At 36.2% G+C, this 16569-nt stretch overlaps 1 protein-coding gene across 2 annotated transcripts in view; it reads right to left on the bottom strand.

Annotated features, from left to right (window-relative positions):
- Nucleotides 1-16569, bottom strand: part of MTA3 (metastasis associated 1 family member 3) — a 143858-nt gene that overhangs the window by 72744 nt on the left and 54545 nt on the right. For both annotated transcript variants that reach the window (XM_026072290.1, XM_026072289.1), the window contains exons 7-8: nt 14252-14354; nt 1773-1872 (exon numbers count right to left, since the gene is read on the bottom strand). In XM_026072290.1, the coding sequence (XP_025928075.1) occupies nt 1773-1872; nt 14252-14354 (203 nt within the window). The remainder of the gene's footprint in view (nt 1-1772; nt 1873-14251; nt 14355-16569) is intronic.

Here is a 16569-nt window from a genome sequence, read left to right as displayed (position 1 = left end):
TAAAAAGCTGAGGGGGCATGAAAATGAGAAAGAACAGACACAATAATTAAACCTGGGGTGGCTCCTCTGGTGTCTCATTGTAAGATATGCCTTTCATTAAGTGTAATGGAACTTAATGGATCATTTGCAAGGGAGAAACATTTATACGGCACTCAAACACTAAACGTATCCCTTTATCAGAAGCACTGCACATGTACTTTCAAACAAAAAGAAATTGCTATAGGGATGAATCTACTATGTTAATCACTGAATACTGTAAGGAAGACCTGCATTCTATGGGAATTTTTAGAAATTCTCAATCTAATGAAATCTTAATAAAATGAAAAATGTTAAACTGGAGAACTATTTGGATGGAAAAAAGTATAAAACATTTAATGTGAATGGAATTATGTCACTAAGGTCATATCAGGGAGTATGAAACAGAAAAAGCATCTTTTGAATATAAAAGAAATTCTCTTGAGTATTACTGAAAACATGACATTTTGCCACTGTCTTTATTACACTACAGTAGTCCAGACTGAGTCAGTTTCCTGTTTAATAGCCTATAAGTACTCCGCAAAATGTAAGTTAAATATTTTTCTCATCATACTAATGAATATATTTTATCTGAAATACAAAAATTGCCCTAGTGGGTCAGACCAATGATTCATCTAGCCAAATATTCTGTCTCTGACAGCAGCACCAGGAGATGTTACTCAGAGAGAACATGCAAGTCTGATCACGTTTTGAGGTTCATTCCCATTTCATTCTCGAACATCCACAGCCCTTGGGAATTAGGGATGCTAGATGGTATACCTCTGCCCATTCTCACTGGTAACCATTTATGGACCTGTTGTCCATAACATTTTTAACCTCTTTTTTAACCTGCTGATATTGTCAGTTCTTACAGCACTAAATCCCAGAGGCTCTCTACCCACTGAGTAAGGTAGTATCTTATCTATTTTAATCTGATCCATTAACTTCATTGAATGCCCCTGAGTTGTAATACTTGGGTATTTGATGAATAACAGCTCTACATGACCCTTACCCATTATATAATTATGCACACAAATTCTTAAAATAATAAACTCTTTTCACTGGTGTCTTTGGAAAGCTAAATCAAACTTGATTCTACCAAACAGTAAGATTTTGCTCTCACATAGTTTTCCTGGCTTGCTTTACTACTGTAGCATGYTTCATCATCTCAGCAAATACAAATATACAGGGACAAAACTTTGCTCTGTAACATATATATATTTTAACTTTCTCTAAAAGACGCAGTCACTTATATAATTAATATTCCAACATCCTAAGGAAACATCCTAAGGACATCCTAAGTAAAATGTTCCTCAAAAAGTTGCTTATAAAGTCTGATTGTTTATACTCTTTACAAAATTTACAGACACATGAATATAAGTATATATAATATGATATTATCTAGACAATGCTCAGTGTTATCCCAATATACTTTAAATCACACTATTGATCAGTTATATTGAGTGAAGYTTTACACAACATGTATTATCCACACTGCTACTGTGCAAATTGTCACATTTGAGGATATTATAGACAAGTACAATTTCATTGAAGTCAATTGATTTACAGTATGATCCCAAGGGACAGCACCAACAGCCTTATAGAAAACCCACAGGATTATCTATTATATACATAGATACCTTGCAAGCAGGTACCTAGAGGAAAGCAGACCTCTGGAGGACAGAGATTGTGGAGTAGTAGATTTTATTGAATTTCTAGATGTAAAAACTTTGTGGGATTTTTAACAAGCCACTCACCAATGTGATGTCTCGGGAAGCAGCAGCTGCACTCATGTGTAAACTAGGTTGCCTGACGGAACTACTGCAGTCCAGTGCTCGAGCAAATGTGCCAACCGCACTGCAATAGAGAAATAGTAGACAGTAAATGCATAAAAAGATTTAACCTCTTTTTTTTTTTTTTAAACCAGACTCTTTGTTGTGTCTGCAAAAGTGTCCTTTTAAAATAAAAGTCACATATCATAATTCCAAGATTTCAGGACAATTTGATAAAGACAAACCACCAAGCACTGAAGTAAAAATTCTGATCCTCTCCCTAAGTAAAAATATTCTGCATAAAAAAACTACTGACTCGAAACAGCATGAAAACAAAAGACACCCACAGAATTCTAATGTACCAAATTTCAATTTATTATGAAGTCAAAGACCCTAATCAGTTTGGGTTTTGTAATTATAACTACTATTCTTAAAATTAAAAAGTCTAAACACTGTTTAACAAATTAAAATACAATTTAAAAAGGGGGACTACCATGTTCCTCAACTGACTTTATTAGTGGAATTACAGGTAAATAACAGGAAATTATTAACATTTGATTCACCTCAGTAATGCCTGTCTACTGCTTCCACTAGTAAGGCAACGAAAGCATACTGACCTTAGTATTACTACCTCCAAAACTGTATTTTTGTCCCAAGTTTTAAGTAGTAATAAACTAAATGCCTCTCTCAACCTCCTCAATAAAAGCATTCAAACTTTATTGAAATGTACAAGTTTTTCTCTGAACCTTACCTTTTTGTTGTATTTTTGTTGATGGATTGTACATGGCATTTACGAGACTTCAAATATAACCACAGCAACAAAAGACAAGGCATAAGGATGGAGGATAAGTGCGATAGTAACTGTTCTAATTTGCAAACTTTGCTTGGAAGCACATCTATCAAATAACATGCATTGTGAAGGGAAAGATGAGTCAGCAAATTTTACCGAGCTCAGCAGATCATAGGACAAATCAGTAAAGATGCAACGAAACATGAGAAAGAGCACAAATTAATAAAACAAAAAAGCTGCTCCAGTACCCTGAGTTAGATAATGACTCTTGCGATGTATTGTATCAATATGATATTAGAAAAAATGTTTGTTGCAGTTATGACATGATGCAAGTCCCTCTAAATTCAAGGACATAATTACAACACCTAACATTTTTAATACCACTCGAAGCCTTTTGACTAAGGAGTGGCGCTTCACTCAGCAATTACATTCCACGCAAGGTATCAGTGCAGAATTATACCAATTAGGACTGTCACTAGCAGAGATAAACATGCTAAAAGTATCATGTCAATGCATACTATAGCCTCTATACTCAATGATAAAATAATGTACGGTGCATCAAGAGTTTTACTTGCTAAGATGTATTTTTGATCATGAAGAAACTGGTAACATTTAAATATTATTACAATTTAATCTTAAATCTCAAAACATTTAATAATGAAGGCATGTTTCACTACTTTCTGCCAAAAACTTTAAGACAGAGTTAAGATTAAACAGCAGTGATTCACACTCCAGATATTATCCATTTAAATTTCTGAAGGCTGCAGAATAAGTAAGTTATATTCCACAACCTTTGCTCCTTCTTCACAGAGATGGCAAATATGCAACAAATATGTGACTTAAAGTTTGGCAGTACATAAAACAGTATCTGTCCACAAACCAGTCCTAAGAATAAGGCTGTATTCTGAACACATTTCCTGATAGTCAGTCAACCCCTTTAAACATGTTGGCATTGATAAAGGTTGTAGCTAAACAGTCTTTCCTTTAATCCTTCTGTCACTACTGCTCAAACCAATAAAGCAGCATGCAGCATGACTGTATTTCCCTTCTGCTGCTACTTACTGGTTTATCTTCCTTTTGCATAATTAACACTATTTTTTTGACCATATTTCTAAAGCAAAATCAGAGTATGCTATGGAGTCTGCAAAGAATATGTCCTCACAAGCCACTCACTCTAACTCATCAAGCTGCCTTAAGACTTTCCAGGCAAACGTGAATTAGGTTGTCTAGTATGACAAGTCAAAATGAAGACATAATGTAAAGCTAGGTTTACTTTGAATAAGTGATAAAGAAGTAAGAACTGATGCACTAGTTGACATCACTACCAATGTTATACTGAGTAGGGAAGGACCACAACTGCCACTGGAACGCTGCGTGGGAATGGGGGGCATGTGAGTGCAAAACGGTAAAAACCACCACAAAATGTAGGCAGTTTGTCATTTTAAAGGGGGGGGAGGGTCTGAGGCTCTATCTTGAAAGCAGTGTAACTTCCAATTCAACTTTCCCTGGAAACTTTTGAAGGAAACTGAATTTTTCAGACAACCCAAGCAAGCACAGGAATCTTGGAGCATTTGGCTTAAAAAACTTAACACAGTGATAGTAGGTGCCCTGTATAATCTAGCTGTATGATCCAAATTTAAATACTAATTTTAGGAAGTATTAAAAATACTTTAATATTTATATTTTTCATTAAAAATACAGATAGGAGGTACACATCAATATAAAGCTCAAACATTTCATTTGTGATTTTTGCTTGCATGACTTTTTCCAATAATACAGACCAAGAAAGATTTTTAAAATTTTAGAAGTAAAAAGCAATGCCCATCTCCAGAACATACACTATTGTCTTCATCTGTCTGCTAGCAAAATAAAGTTATAAGACTTTCTAGGCTACTCATGCAATGCAGACTGAACAGTCGGACACTAACTACTCATTTTTTCTTTTAGATGGACTCTCTTTTATACCAATTGCTGGTATCAACAGAGATCATTCTTGGTACAGATTCTATAAGCAAGCAGGCTTTAAGAGCTAGACAAAATGATCCAGTGTTACCTTAATTAGGTAATTGTAATCTTAATTATCTTAAACACTTGAACCAAGAAAGTTCTCTCAAGGCCTTATTGCAGCTGACAAATGTAAAGCAAATCAAAATAATCTGGGGCCAGAATCTAAGACTATGAAATAAATCCACAAATTCTGCAAAACTCAGCAATACCTACATGGAAAAAGAAACAAAAACAACCCCCAAAACCTGACAGTGAACTTTCTAGGGATGAAGTAGTCCACTTTTTGACCACTGATCCAGAAGTAGAGCTTCAAAGATTTAGCCTGCCAAAGCACTCCTAACACAGCCATGTTCCAAAAACGGAACTTATGGGCACCATTCAACTGATAAATTATTATTTTATTATTAAAATTTGTACCACTTCCAAACAGTTTCACAAGCTTCAGGAAACAAACTAGGGACTATTAAGTTAACAAAACAAACAAACAAACAAAAAAAGCATGTGTCAAATACTCCATTTATCATTATTTTATTGTGCCTCAGAGCCCTGGATTCAGACAAAACTTCAGATATTCTGTAGCACTGAAAATACATTGCCCCAAACTTCTGTTAACTCAAATCTGTGACATTTAAAATATATGAGATGGATACAGATGTATTTAGAAACATACAGTGGAATATTGTCCAGTATAATAGGCAGTGGTATTGCCTTAGCTCAGGGTTTACATAGTGTTTTGTAAGCATGGGTGAATGTGAGAAAAGGGGGTGCCAGAGGTTAGCAATTCTGGCTAGTTGGAGGCAGGTTCAGTATTTTGTTACTGAAGGGAAGTAGGCAAAGAGTACAGGGGCATGATGAAAGCAGTGAAGAATAAATTTCATAGCAGTATCTTAAATAGAACTGAAAAGACAGTCAGAGAAATGAAGTACTCAAGAAAAAAGATAATGAGAGACTGGATGGAAGCTGTGGCTGTGGCCATACTGGATAAGGAATTTTAAAGGTATTATATAGGAAGAGCTGGCAGGATTTAAACACAGCCTGTGTAAAGACTTATCCACGCATGTGAGAACACTGTGGTGTGAGGATTTGCAGGGATGTCCAAGATGAACAAAGAGCACAAGTTATAAACTCATATATGACAGGCAAATTTGGCAATGTTGTACCCTGTCAACTAGTACTTTTCCTATTATTAAAACGGTTCCTTCTTTTCTGCTTCTCTGTGCACAAAGCAGCAACGAACAACTGCACTTTTAAGGAAAAAATGAAAACTGACCATATAAAAAGTAACACTGTGCACAAATAGCTCCTACAAGAAGTACAGTCATTTCTGAAATATTTCTACAACTAGAGTTGGTGAAAATTTTGAGGAAATAATTTCCTGACAGTGTCCATTTAAAGAAAAAATATTAAAGCTATTACTAGGGGTTCCTGGTCCTGCAAAACCTCAGTTCTCCATATGTTCAAGATGAGCTACAACCACACTTTCAAGGCAAATAGAAAAATTGGACTCCTAAGAGAAAAAAAAAAATCATGAAGAGAAGAAAAAAAAGGTAAATAACCAAACAAGTGAAAACCTTTCAGAAAGATATCAGGCAAGTCCCACCAAAAACTGCACTGATATCTCTGCTGTTCAGCATGCACAGGGAAATAAAATCTAAAACAAATTAAAATGAATCACAAAGAGTTGTACCATACTACTGCATGACACAATGGCAAGGGAAATTCAATGTTACTAAGTGAACATTGAGAAAATGCACTCAACTCAACACAGAGAGTGATGATAAATTACTTATGCTCATTCTGTAAGAAAAAGCAGAATTCCCTATGGACTGTATAGTGAAAACCTGAGCTCAGTACTCAGTGAATCATAGGAAAAAAATATATATATATATATATTTTTATTCTTATTTTTAGAGATTATTGGAAAAGGAATGGAAAACAAAATAGCAGAACATTTCTGAGTTACTGTATAAATCTACAGTGCATCCACACTTTAAATACTTAGTATGGTTCTGGTCTCCATCTCAAAATTCATTATTACTACAAGAAAACATACAGAGGACAATACCAAAGGATGATCAGGAGCACAGAACAGCTCCCAGATGAAGATACATTAAAGATATTGATTCTTCAGCTGGGTAAGGATGATGATTCCACATGGATTTACTAAGGGCAAATCAATCCTGACCAAGCCAATAGCCTTTTGCAATGAAATGACTTGCTCAGTGAATACAAGGAGAGCAGTGGATGTTGTTCATCTTGACCTTAGCAAGGCTTTTGACACTGTCTTCTGTAACATCTTTACAGACAAACTGATGAAGTACAGGCTAGATAAATGGACAGTGAGGTGGCCTGAAAACTGGCTGAACTGAAATACTCAAAAGGTTGTGACCAGTATCACAAAGTCCAACTGGATGCCAGTCACTAGTGGTGTCCCCCAAGCATCAATACTGGGGCCAATCCTGCTTAACATCTTCATTAATGACCTGGATGATGGGAGAGAGTGCACTCTCAGCAAGTTTGCTGATGATGCAAAACTGGGAGGAGTGGTTGATACACCAGAGGGCTGTGCTGCCATCCAGAGGGATCGCAAGAGGCTGGAGAGATGGGCAGAGAGGAACCTCATGAAGTTCAATAAAGGGAAGTGCAGAGTCCTGCACCTGGGAAGCAATAACCCCAGGCACCAGTACAGGTTGGGAGCAGACTGGCTGGAGAACATCTTTGCCAAAAAGTCCTGAGGGTTCTGGTGGACAAGTTGAACACAAGCCAGCAATGAGCCCTTGYGTCAAGGAATGCCAAGAGCGCCCTGGGCTGCGTTAGGAAGAATGATGCCAGCAGGTCAAGGGAGGTGATCCTTCTCCTCTACTCAGCCCTTGTGACACCACACCTGGAGCGCTGAGTCCAGTTCTGGACTCCCCAGTACAAGAGAGACAGGGACTTACTGGCAGCAAAGGGTCACTAAGAGGAATAACAGACTGAAGCATCCCTCATACAAAGAGAGGCTGAGAGAATTGGGACTATTCATCTTGGAGAAGAGAAGGCTCAGGGGGATCTTTTCAACGCCAATCTGATGGGAAAGAGTAAAGAAGATGGGTCCAGATTCTCTCAGTGGTACCCAGTGGAAGGACAAGATGCAATGGGCACAAATTGAATACAGGAAATTACACTTAAGCTAAAGAAAATTACCTTTTTTCTCTGAGGGTGGTCAAACACCAGAATAAGTTCCCCAGAGATGTTGTGGATCTCCACCCTTGCAGATATTCAAAAACCAACTGAACATGGCCCTGAGAAGCTTGTTCTAATTGACCCTGCTTTGAGCAAGGGGTTGGACCAGATGATTTCCAGAGATGTCTTCCAACCTTAACCATTCTGTGATTCTCTCCTTCTRTGAAACAGGGAAGCTATTATAATAATATAAATGGGACTGAGAAGACAAAGAGGAAGTTAATTGTTCATCCTTTCTCATAAGATTAGGATTAGTGGGTAGGCAACAAAATTATCAAGTAACAAAAGAAAGATACATTTTTAAAGATCCAATTTTCATCAACAATGAGTTCTGAAAAGGATTATTATTTACCAGGAAAAACCTGGAACCACTGTAACTGTACAACAGGATAAAAATAGTTACTAGTCTCACAGGTAGCAATAGCACTCCAGCATCAAATCAGATCCAGAAAGTTCTGGATCCAGGCTAGTAAAGCTCTTATCCTTCTTCTACCTTGCATTCTCAACAGTTCAGGCAACACAAAGGTCCTTTTTAATTTGAGTGTATCTATCTTCAAATTGTCCACTTACATATATTGTTTCTCTCTTTCAGAGATACGAGATGAACAGTAGGTATACTCTTGACAAATTTGTTTAAAACAAACCACTTCTGGGTGCATACGCTTCTGGGCATACAAGAATCTGCAAATTCACAACAATTTTCCTCTAATGAAGTAGACCTATGCCTCACATTTCAGAGTTAAAGTTTCTGAGCAAAATAATTTGAGTTAGGTGGATCATTGGTGGTTTTCTATATATAGGAAAGCTTTTTTGTTTTTCTTATTACATCAGTGTTTCCCTTCATTATGAGTTGGAACTGTTCTTAAAAAGATGACCTCTTAGACTGCCATCAACAACAGCATCTTAAAGTCAATATCTGATCTTTCCTTAAGAGAGTCTCATGCTATTTAGTTCTTGAAAAGAAGAAAAATATACTTTTAAAAATGGAGATATATGCCACTAGCAGAATATTAAAGTTGAAAAATGTCCGAGATTTTTACTACTGGATAATGTAAAACATGACATGAGGAACATACTGATAGTAAAATGATGCTGTTCCAGAAGACACAATTTCCTTGCATTTCTAAGCCACTGCCTGTTCAGTGCTATGCTTCATTATACCCACTTCAGAAATTTAGAGCACATGACATGACGAACATGAAAAGTGACCTGCCCCTGTTCTTTCTCTGAAAGACTCTCAAAGTTAGGGTGGGAGAGGAAACATTCTATGTAATACCCCTATGCATTACAATTAACCTTCACTTGCATTGCTAGATGAATAAAAATGGAACATATGTGAAATCTTTATTATTCAACAGAAAAATAATCTGATACACATAAGTAGTTCACAAGATATTACCTAAACCATCATCTTGGCTGTAATCCCTTCCAAAATTTCATAGTCATAGAGGGGGAGATTTAAAAAAAACAAAAACAAAAAAAACCCACAATACCAGTCCAGGAAAGCAGAAAATGCTGCAGCAGAACTTTTTTTTTTTTTTTTTTTTTTTTTAGGAGGCAATAGATCAAAATTCACAAAAAAAGGTGCAAAACAAAATTCAGCTCCAAGTCTGAATTAGTTCTTTTCAGATGAACATGGTCAAGAAGAAGTATAACCACCCAAAATACACAAAGGAATAAATGTGCTTTGGCCAGGCATGACAGACAGAAACACAGTATTTTTTATAATACTAGCAAACTGCCTGTGAACATATTTTTTTTCAATTTCCAGTCCATTTGCCTATCATTAAATAATAGTTTACCTTGCTAACAAAAACCTAGTTTTGTAAGTGCTGCAATGCTGCTGGCCTCAAGATTTTTCACCATCTTTATCACATAATTTTATGTTGCCACTCTGCCACTAAGTTTAATTCTCCCTTTAATGAACTCTAATTCCTGTCACTTCTCACCACCTGAAGAGAATTCAGAAGCACACTAACATTGAAGGTTTCTAACTAGTTAATATTTATTTACTTATTTTCATTAATAAGCTTTGGCTGTCTTGTGTACTTCCACTGATTACACTGAATTATTTTGTAAGAACAGAGTTACAGACTATTACTGTTTAAGTGCATTTAAAAATATTTTTACTTATTGTGCTCTATTGATGAGCGGATTCTTTTCCTGAATGCAATAAAAGAAACATTACTTGTTGAAGCAGCACTCTGTTCCCTTCCTCACAGTAAGATAAATTCATTTTAGAAATACATTCCCACTTACCAGAAGCACTTATAACCAAATCAATAGTTGCTAACAGAAAATGAATATAAACACTGCCTTAAAGAAAATGGAAAAGTGGAAACAATACAGGAAGGATCAAGCTGTAACTGAAAACGAATAGCACATAGTTATCCATTCTTCTATGATTTTACATCAAAAAATAAGCAAGCATTCAAATGAAGGGAGATATGTTATGTTAACCAGAGGTAAGCAATGAGATTTTCATGTCATAGAAGTCAAAGAACAAAATTTTGAAGTAGAGATACACATGCAATGCTTAAAGGCTATTTTAATTCATCTTCAAAACTCTGTTTTAGTTAGAAATAAGCCAAGACCACAAATGTCTGGCAAAGAGATTGGTTTAGAAATCTTCTGAAAGAAATATGTTGATAATCTAGTTAGAGAAAGCCAAATAGAAGAATTAAGTGAATTTTGTTGACTTAACAGCTTTACTGCAACATAAAGTATATAAATAGTTCCAGGTTGTACCAAAAACTTAGCCTGTAATGAATTTTAGACCAAACTAACAGGTAGAAAGAAAATGAAGAAATGGGTCAGGTCTATGGCTCTCAGCTTCTAGCCAGACTGGACCCACATCTCCCACTACATTTGAGTCTAGTCAGGACTCTTTTGGACCATTTGACAAATAAAGGACAGGATTACGAATTTATATGCACAATAGGAAATCTTATATTCCTGAGTGCTATGCAACATGGAACAGATTGAGTAAGAGAAAGTCAGATCTCAGAAGGTAATAAAGTATTCCTTGTATATTAGGAATGATAAAGACATGACTGTGGAGCAGACAGAGTGAATCTATATTAGTGTTTTAGTTCAGATAAGGAAGGGAGTTTCAAAGCAAACATCCCCAGCAACATTATTTACCGCACTCTGGCCAACGTCATGAAGCTGTCTTGGAACATACGGACTGGATTTCTGCTAAAGCAAACTAAGAAGCCGTGCTTCACATACTAGTAGCTCAGTCCACAGGACCAGACTAGCTAGTCCAAAAACAAAATCCCTCAGAACATGCATAGTGTGGATAGGTGCTCAGACCCAAACATTTCTTTCTGCAAATCCATTTTTACTGGGCCATACTATTTGCTAACATCAACAGACCTATAATATTGACAACTGTTCTTGCATCTTCTCAGAGTCCTATTCCTCTTTGAAGCTAGTAGACACAGAACTGTTGCCAATAGATACAATAAAAATTGGTCAAGGAAGTTGTATCACGTTTGAAATAAGTGGAAGATGCTGACATCAGAATTCTCATTGCCAGAGCAGAAGCGGTGGTGCATCATCCAACAAAACACTTGGAAATGTAGTCTGACGCCTCAAGCTCCTCCTAAGAGGTGCCTTTGCTACTTCAGGCAAGAGCCCCTCTCCAAATCATGCTTCATTAGCAGCAGTAAGGCACTCTCAATATCTGTTGGGACTATAAAAGGCTGCAAAGTCCACAGAATGGAGTAACTACTTAGGGGAACTCCAGGTTGAGGATCTTTCCCCTCAAGTCCTTGTACACTTTGCAAGTCTCTGTAGATTTTTCTGGAACTGCTATCTCTGATTTCTGGACAGGATATGCATATTCTTATATCTTTAGGATCAGCTGGTTGTTGCATGTAAGTGTTTAATGACAGGTCTACAGATTTACCATGCAGGTAAACCTAGAAAAAGCGCCTTTTCTTCCTGATACAGTAAGTAAGTCTTGTAAGACTGAGAAAGCTACATGGCCAACACCAAGTACAAATGTTCTTGCAAATGGACAATACAAAATAGAACAAGACAGTAACTAAACACCTTCTAAAGAACAAAGACACGAAGAGTGCTTGTGAGATTGAAGAAGCTGAAGTCTATAAGCAACTTCCTTCAACCAAAGCAGACTGAAAAAAACGTAGAAGAAATACTTTATGCCCTTGATGCAGCATATACAAGGTTTGTGTGAGAAAGCTTGTTCAAGCTGAAATACAGGTGTCATGCGCACACTTAATCAGAATCACATAGAGGAAAACATTTAGAAAAAAGTTCTTATTGCCCAAGTTTCAAATTTGCAGGTATAAAAATCAAAAATAACTTCCAGAAACCAGAGAAATACCCTTCCCATGGGAAAACCAGCAGGCACAGCAAATGCCCAGTTAACTTTAGTCAGGACATGGCAGAAAGACCTTCTGACCTTTTAAGCAGTGTTTACCAGGTCATGAAGCAGCACTGCTGTTATTCAAGCAGCTTTTAATGGTCCACCACATAGTAAAGCACACAACAGACTTAATCCAAAGCTGCCACAATGATCTAAGGTGAACTGTTTCTCCAGGAATTTATGAGATTTTGTCACAGAACCACTTGATGCAACAAAGATCTGATCTTGCAACCTGTAAGCCCAAGTATAGAGGAGTTTGGAAAGAGCTCTTGTCAGTTAGAAAGCAGCATACAAAGATGGGTGGAGGTTTGGGGAAGAGTATTAAGAAAGTAGCATCTGAGAAACATCTGATGACAGATGGCCATTAGTGACTGGTCTACCACAAGATCTTGGATAGCTACAGTTAGTAAGTGATGGCCAAGACACATTCCTGTCATATCAAAAACCTTATTTACAGAAATTTATCAACTTCTAGAAGAATGCAGTTATGGTTAGGGCCTGTGCAGCATTGCACGGGGTTTCTTAGATAAGGGGGAAAAAGAAAAAGCTTGTTTTTCTCTAGAGACTTCAGCCATTTATCCCTGTCACTTCCCAGTACACTGCTGGCTGGTATACTCATTTGGGAACATTTTCAGCTTCTTAGTGCACTTCTTCAGCTCCCCAGAGTAGTTGCAAAGTGGGAAGAGAAGATATGTGAAGGTAGCGAATGAGCTCTTCAGAAAATACTTGGCATCAGCTTTGCAACTCTTCACCTTCACACAGATCTTCTGCAGGCATGCTATATGGTCAACCCATACATCTCCAGGTTTTACATTGCTGGTGATAGAACAGTTCTGTTTGCTTGGTTCCTTAGATCTCAGGCTTACATCTCTGCAGCACCACTAAAAGGTCTGCTCTATGGAGCATCTACCACACATCATGATCTTTTGAATGGATACATGCTCAAGCTTCTCTCCTGCTTGCCTGGAAACTTAATAGGGATAGGCATTTTCTACTGCTGTACAGAAAGGATACACCACTATTAAGTGGGGAAGAGATAAACCTGGGTAGATCAGCATCTAAACTGTCAAACAATAAATCAGCAACCCATTGCACCATACGCATAAGCTGGAAAACATAAAGCACAGTTTCTCTCTCTTTCTTTTTCTTTCCTGTAATGCTTTGTTCAAAAGGGAGACACGAATAAAAAACAAAACCTGGATACAACACAAAAGGATTATTCACCTGACAAGATTTGAGACTACGCTCTGCATCCAGGTGAAAGAAAGCAGATTGAATGATTCAGGATAACATCCCTGCATTAGCTGTGATTAACAGTTCTCTGCCATCTTTTATCTTTAAGGTAGAACAGCAATGTATTTGTAAGTATGAATTACAGGACAGAGGGAAACATGCTGTATCTTATAAAGGGAGATTTGTCCTTCAGTAAAAAGATGATAGTAATTTGAAAGAGTATTTTTGAAAGTAGAGACATTATTTTTAAAAGACTTCGATGTTCTCCATCTGCATAATCATATGTTAACTTATAAAACTGAACTGGACAGATTTTTTCACTAATGAAATCCATCACTTGAAACCTTTATTTCAACTTTCATCCAAAATAATTGCACTGCATATTACAGTCAACTTATATGCAAATCTGACAAACTCTAAAATCATTAATTTGTTTACATCTTCTTTAATTACATTCTTAAGTTTATATTGCACTCTGAAATTTCAGGTACGATAGTACAAGTCTGAAATACGAGCAAAGAAATACTATTTCAATTACTCGGAGGGGAAAGTGGAATGATGTCTAGATTTGAAGTATTGAATTCTGCTGTAAGCTGAAATGCAGGCAGTCTGGTATTATTCCAGAAATCTYTCTTCCTCTTTTTTGTATTGCTAGCTTCCATAAATATGCAGAAGATTATGGTCTGATTTTCTCTCTTAGCTAACTGTGGGAAATGGCACAAAATGGAAAACAAGTTGAGTAACACGATATAGGGGAATAAATAGTCAGTAGAAAAAGGAAAAGGAAATTTTTTTATTAGAGGATTTTAATCTTACCGTGCTACAACTAAAAACTGGTCAATCTGACGGTCAGTAAGGGGGCTATCTGGATCCCATACTTTTACTTCCAGCTTTGCCTGTTCTCTGTCATCTAATTCTCCTGTCAAAAGGTAGACGGGACAAAACACTTATTACTCACAATGTTTTTCTCTGTGTACTTCTTACACTGTGTTTAAATGAGACATTGTACATTTATTTATATAGATATATATACACAAACAAACACGAGTACTTAATACAGCAGTTATCCATTTAAATTCCATACTGCAGCATCAGTTAAATAAGTATCTTCCCTTAAAATTAGCATTTTAGTTTGTTTTAAGGAAGTACTCTTAGGAGGCATAGTATCAAAGAACTTTAATCAAATGTGATTATAAACTTGAAGCTACAAGCCTAAATCACCAGTGGGTTTTTTAAATTGCTTCTCAACTACATCAAAGTTACTATTTCACTTAAGCCATATTAAAATTAGTTTTACACTTAACCAGCTTTAGCAATTAAATGCTATTCAATTTGTATTTTGAATAGGCCCCAAAACAGAAATCATTATGAAACAATGCTATCTGCCACATTTAATTATTAAGCTAGTTCTTTTTCAACACTTGCTCTCAGCAACTATATTATTTATATTGTTAAAACTAACCATTCTATTAAAATCACTATAGACGTTAACTAGTTATTACCTATTATAAAGCAATTTATAAGGCAACAGCACAAGAAAGTTACTATATACTACATAATCAGTTCCAAACTGAATTTGTCTAAGCAGAGCCATTTGGGTACATGCACCTGGATGAAACAGTGGTGTTTTCAGAAATTTAATTTGCCCTCCTATTCATTATTAAAGAGTATGGCATTTGTACTGCCTGGAAGAACAGTGAAGTGTAAAGATACGACAATGATGACACTCATATGAAAGCCTAAATATTGCCTTGACTTCCTCACTGGTAATTTCCATTCACAGTGAGAAAACACATAACAGAGGCAAGGTAGTAATTAGCTAGGTAACCCACATTCTACTAGTATAAGATGATTTATCTATGGGATGTGGCAAACAGATTCGGGACCACAACAAATGACAAGAGCAAAGTTACAGAATCGTTCTCTTTTTTTCAGTATTTTAGAAAATGAGCACGTTCTTCCTCCAGTGAATGTGTGACAAACGCAAGTGTTTAGCTGGCCCTCAGTACTTATCCTGACTTTTATGAGCTATTGCAAGAATAAAAACCTGTTCCCAAATACAGCCATTCCATTTGCTTTGAAAAGCTAAGCTGCGTGGGTATTTCTCTGGGTATACAAAAAATCACTTTGGTTTACATATTATTTCTTATGGCTTAATGACAAGAGCCAGTCTACACACGCATCGTAGCATCAAGACATGAAGTAACCTGTACATTTAAGAGACTAGAAGCAGATTGCAAACAAATTACTGGCTCTTCTGAAATCTGATTATATATGGCAAGCTTCTCTAGCACACTCATTCTGGAAGAAAATGAAAATATAGTATATATTTATCCCCAAAACACAAGTTATAATTGTAGCATGCTGTCTGGCTAATGTTTCAGGAAAAAAAAATAAAAATAAATAAAAAAATCACAAGCACATTCTCAGAAAAAAGCAAGGCAAATGACTTTCTTCTGATACACAGGCAGTAAGATTGGCCTGCCTAATGTAATTTTATGCTTCTTTTTAAGCTAATTCACATCCAACACTAGAGACAAACTGTTAATTTCTAGCACACTTCAGTAGGATTTTATGTCTATAAACTTATCCAATGGACTACACACTTGTCAATAAATTCATGTTTTCCATCTGTGACAGACTCACTGTGGGTGATGTTCTACATTTTATAAATAACCTAAGAGTACTTTGTTTCAATCTGTTAATAAGTAGTTTTTAAACATCTTTTATGTTACTTTACTGTTTCAGGACATCATATCTTGGAGATCACAACTGCAGAAGCATGGCAAAGCAATGCTCATACAGGGCAAGTCTCTCACAGAGAGGAAAATATCACAGAAACATAGCTCAGGTATTCAGCCAAGAATATGTCGCTCTCCTGAATAAAGCTTGCAATAAGATGAAAAAAATTGCAATACTACACCTCTTTTTCAATTAGATGTAGTTAAACATTCATTACTATGAAACATCTTTTTATCTGTTAATAAAGGTAATTATCTGAAAAATTGCCAAACTATATTTTGTAATGGCAGTAGACATGTATAGCAATACAAACAAYGAAGTATCTATGCTAAAACAACCCAAAGACATATAATCCAGTATTTGCAATATTAAGTATTACTACAACAATTGTA

Source organism: Apteryx rowi, unplaced genomic scaffold, assembly GCF_003343035.1.
Source record: "Apteryx rowi isolate R43461 unplaced genomic scaffold, aptRow1 scaffold_34, whole genome shotgun sequence".
NCBI classification, from domain to species: Eukaryota; Metazoa; Chordata; class Aves; order Apterygiformes; family Apterygidae; genus Apteryx; species Apteryx rowi.
Note: the sequence above shows the minus strand (reverse complement) of the source record. Positions and strands in the feature narration are given on the sequence as shown.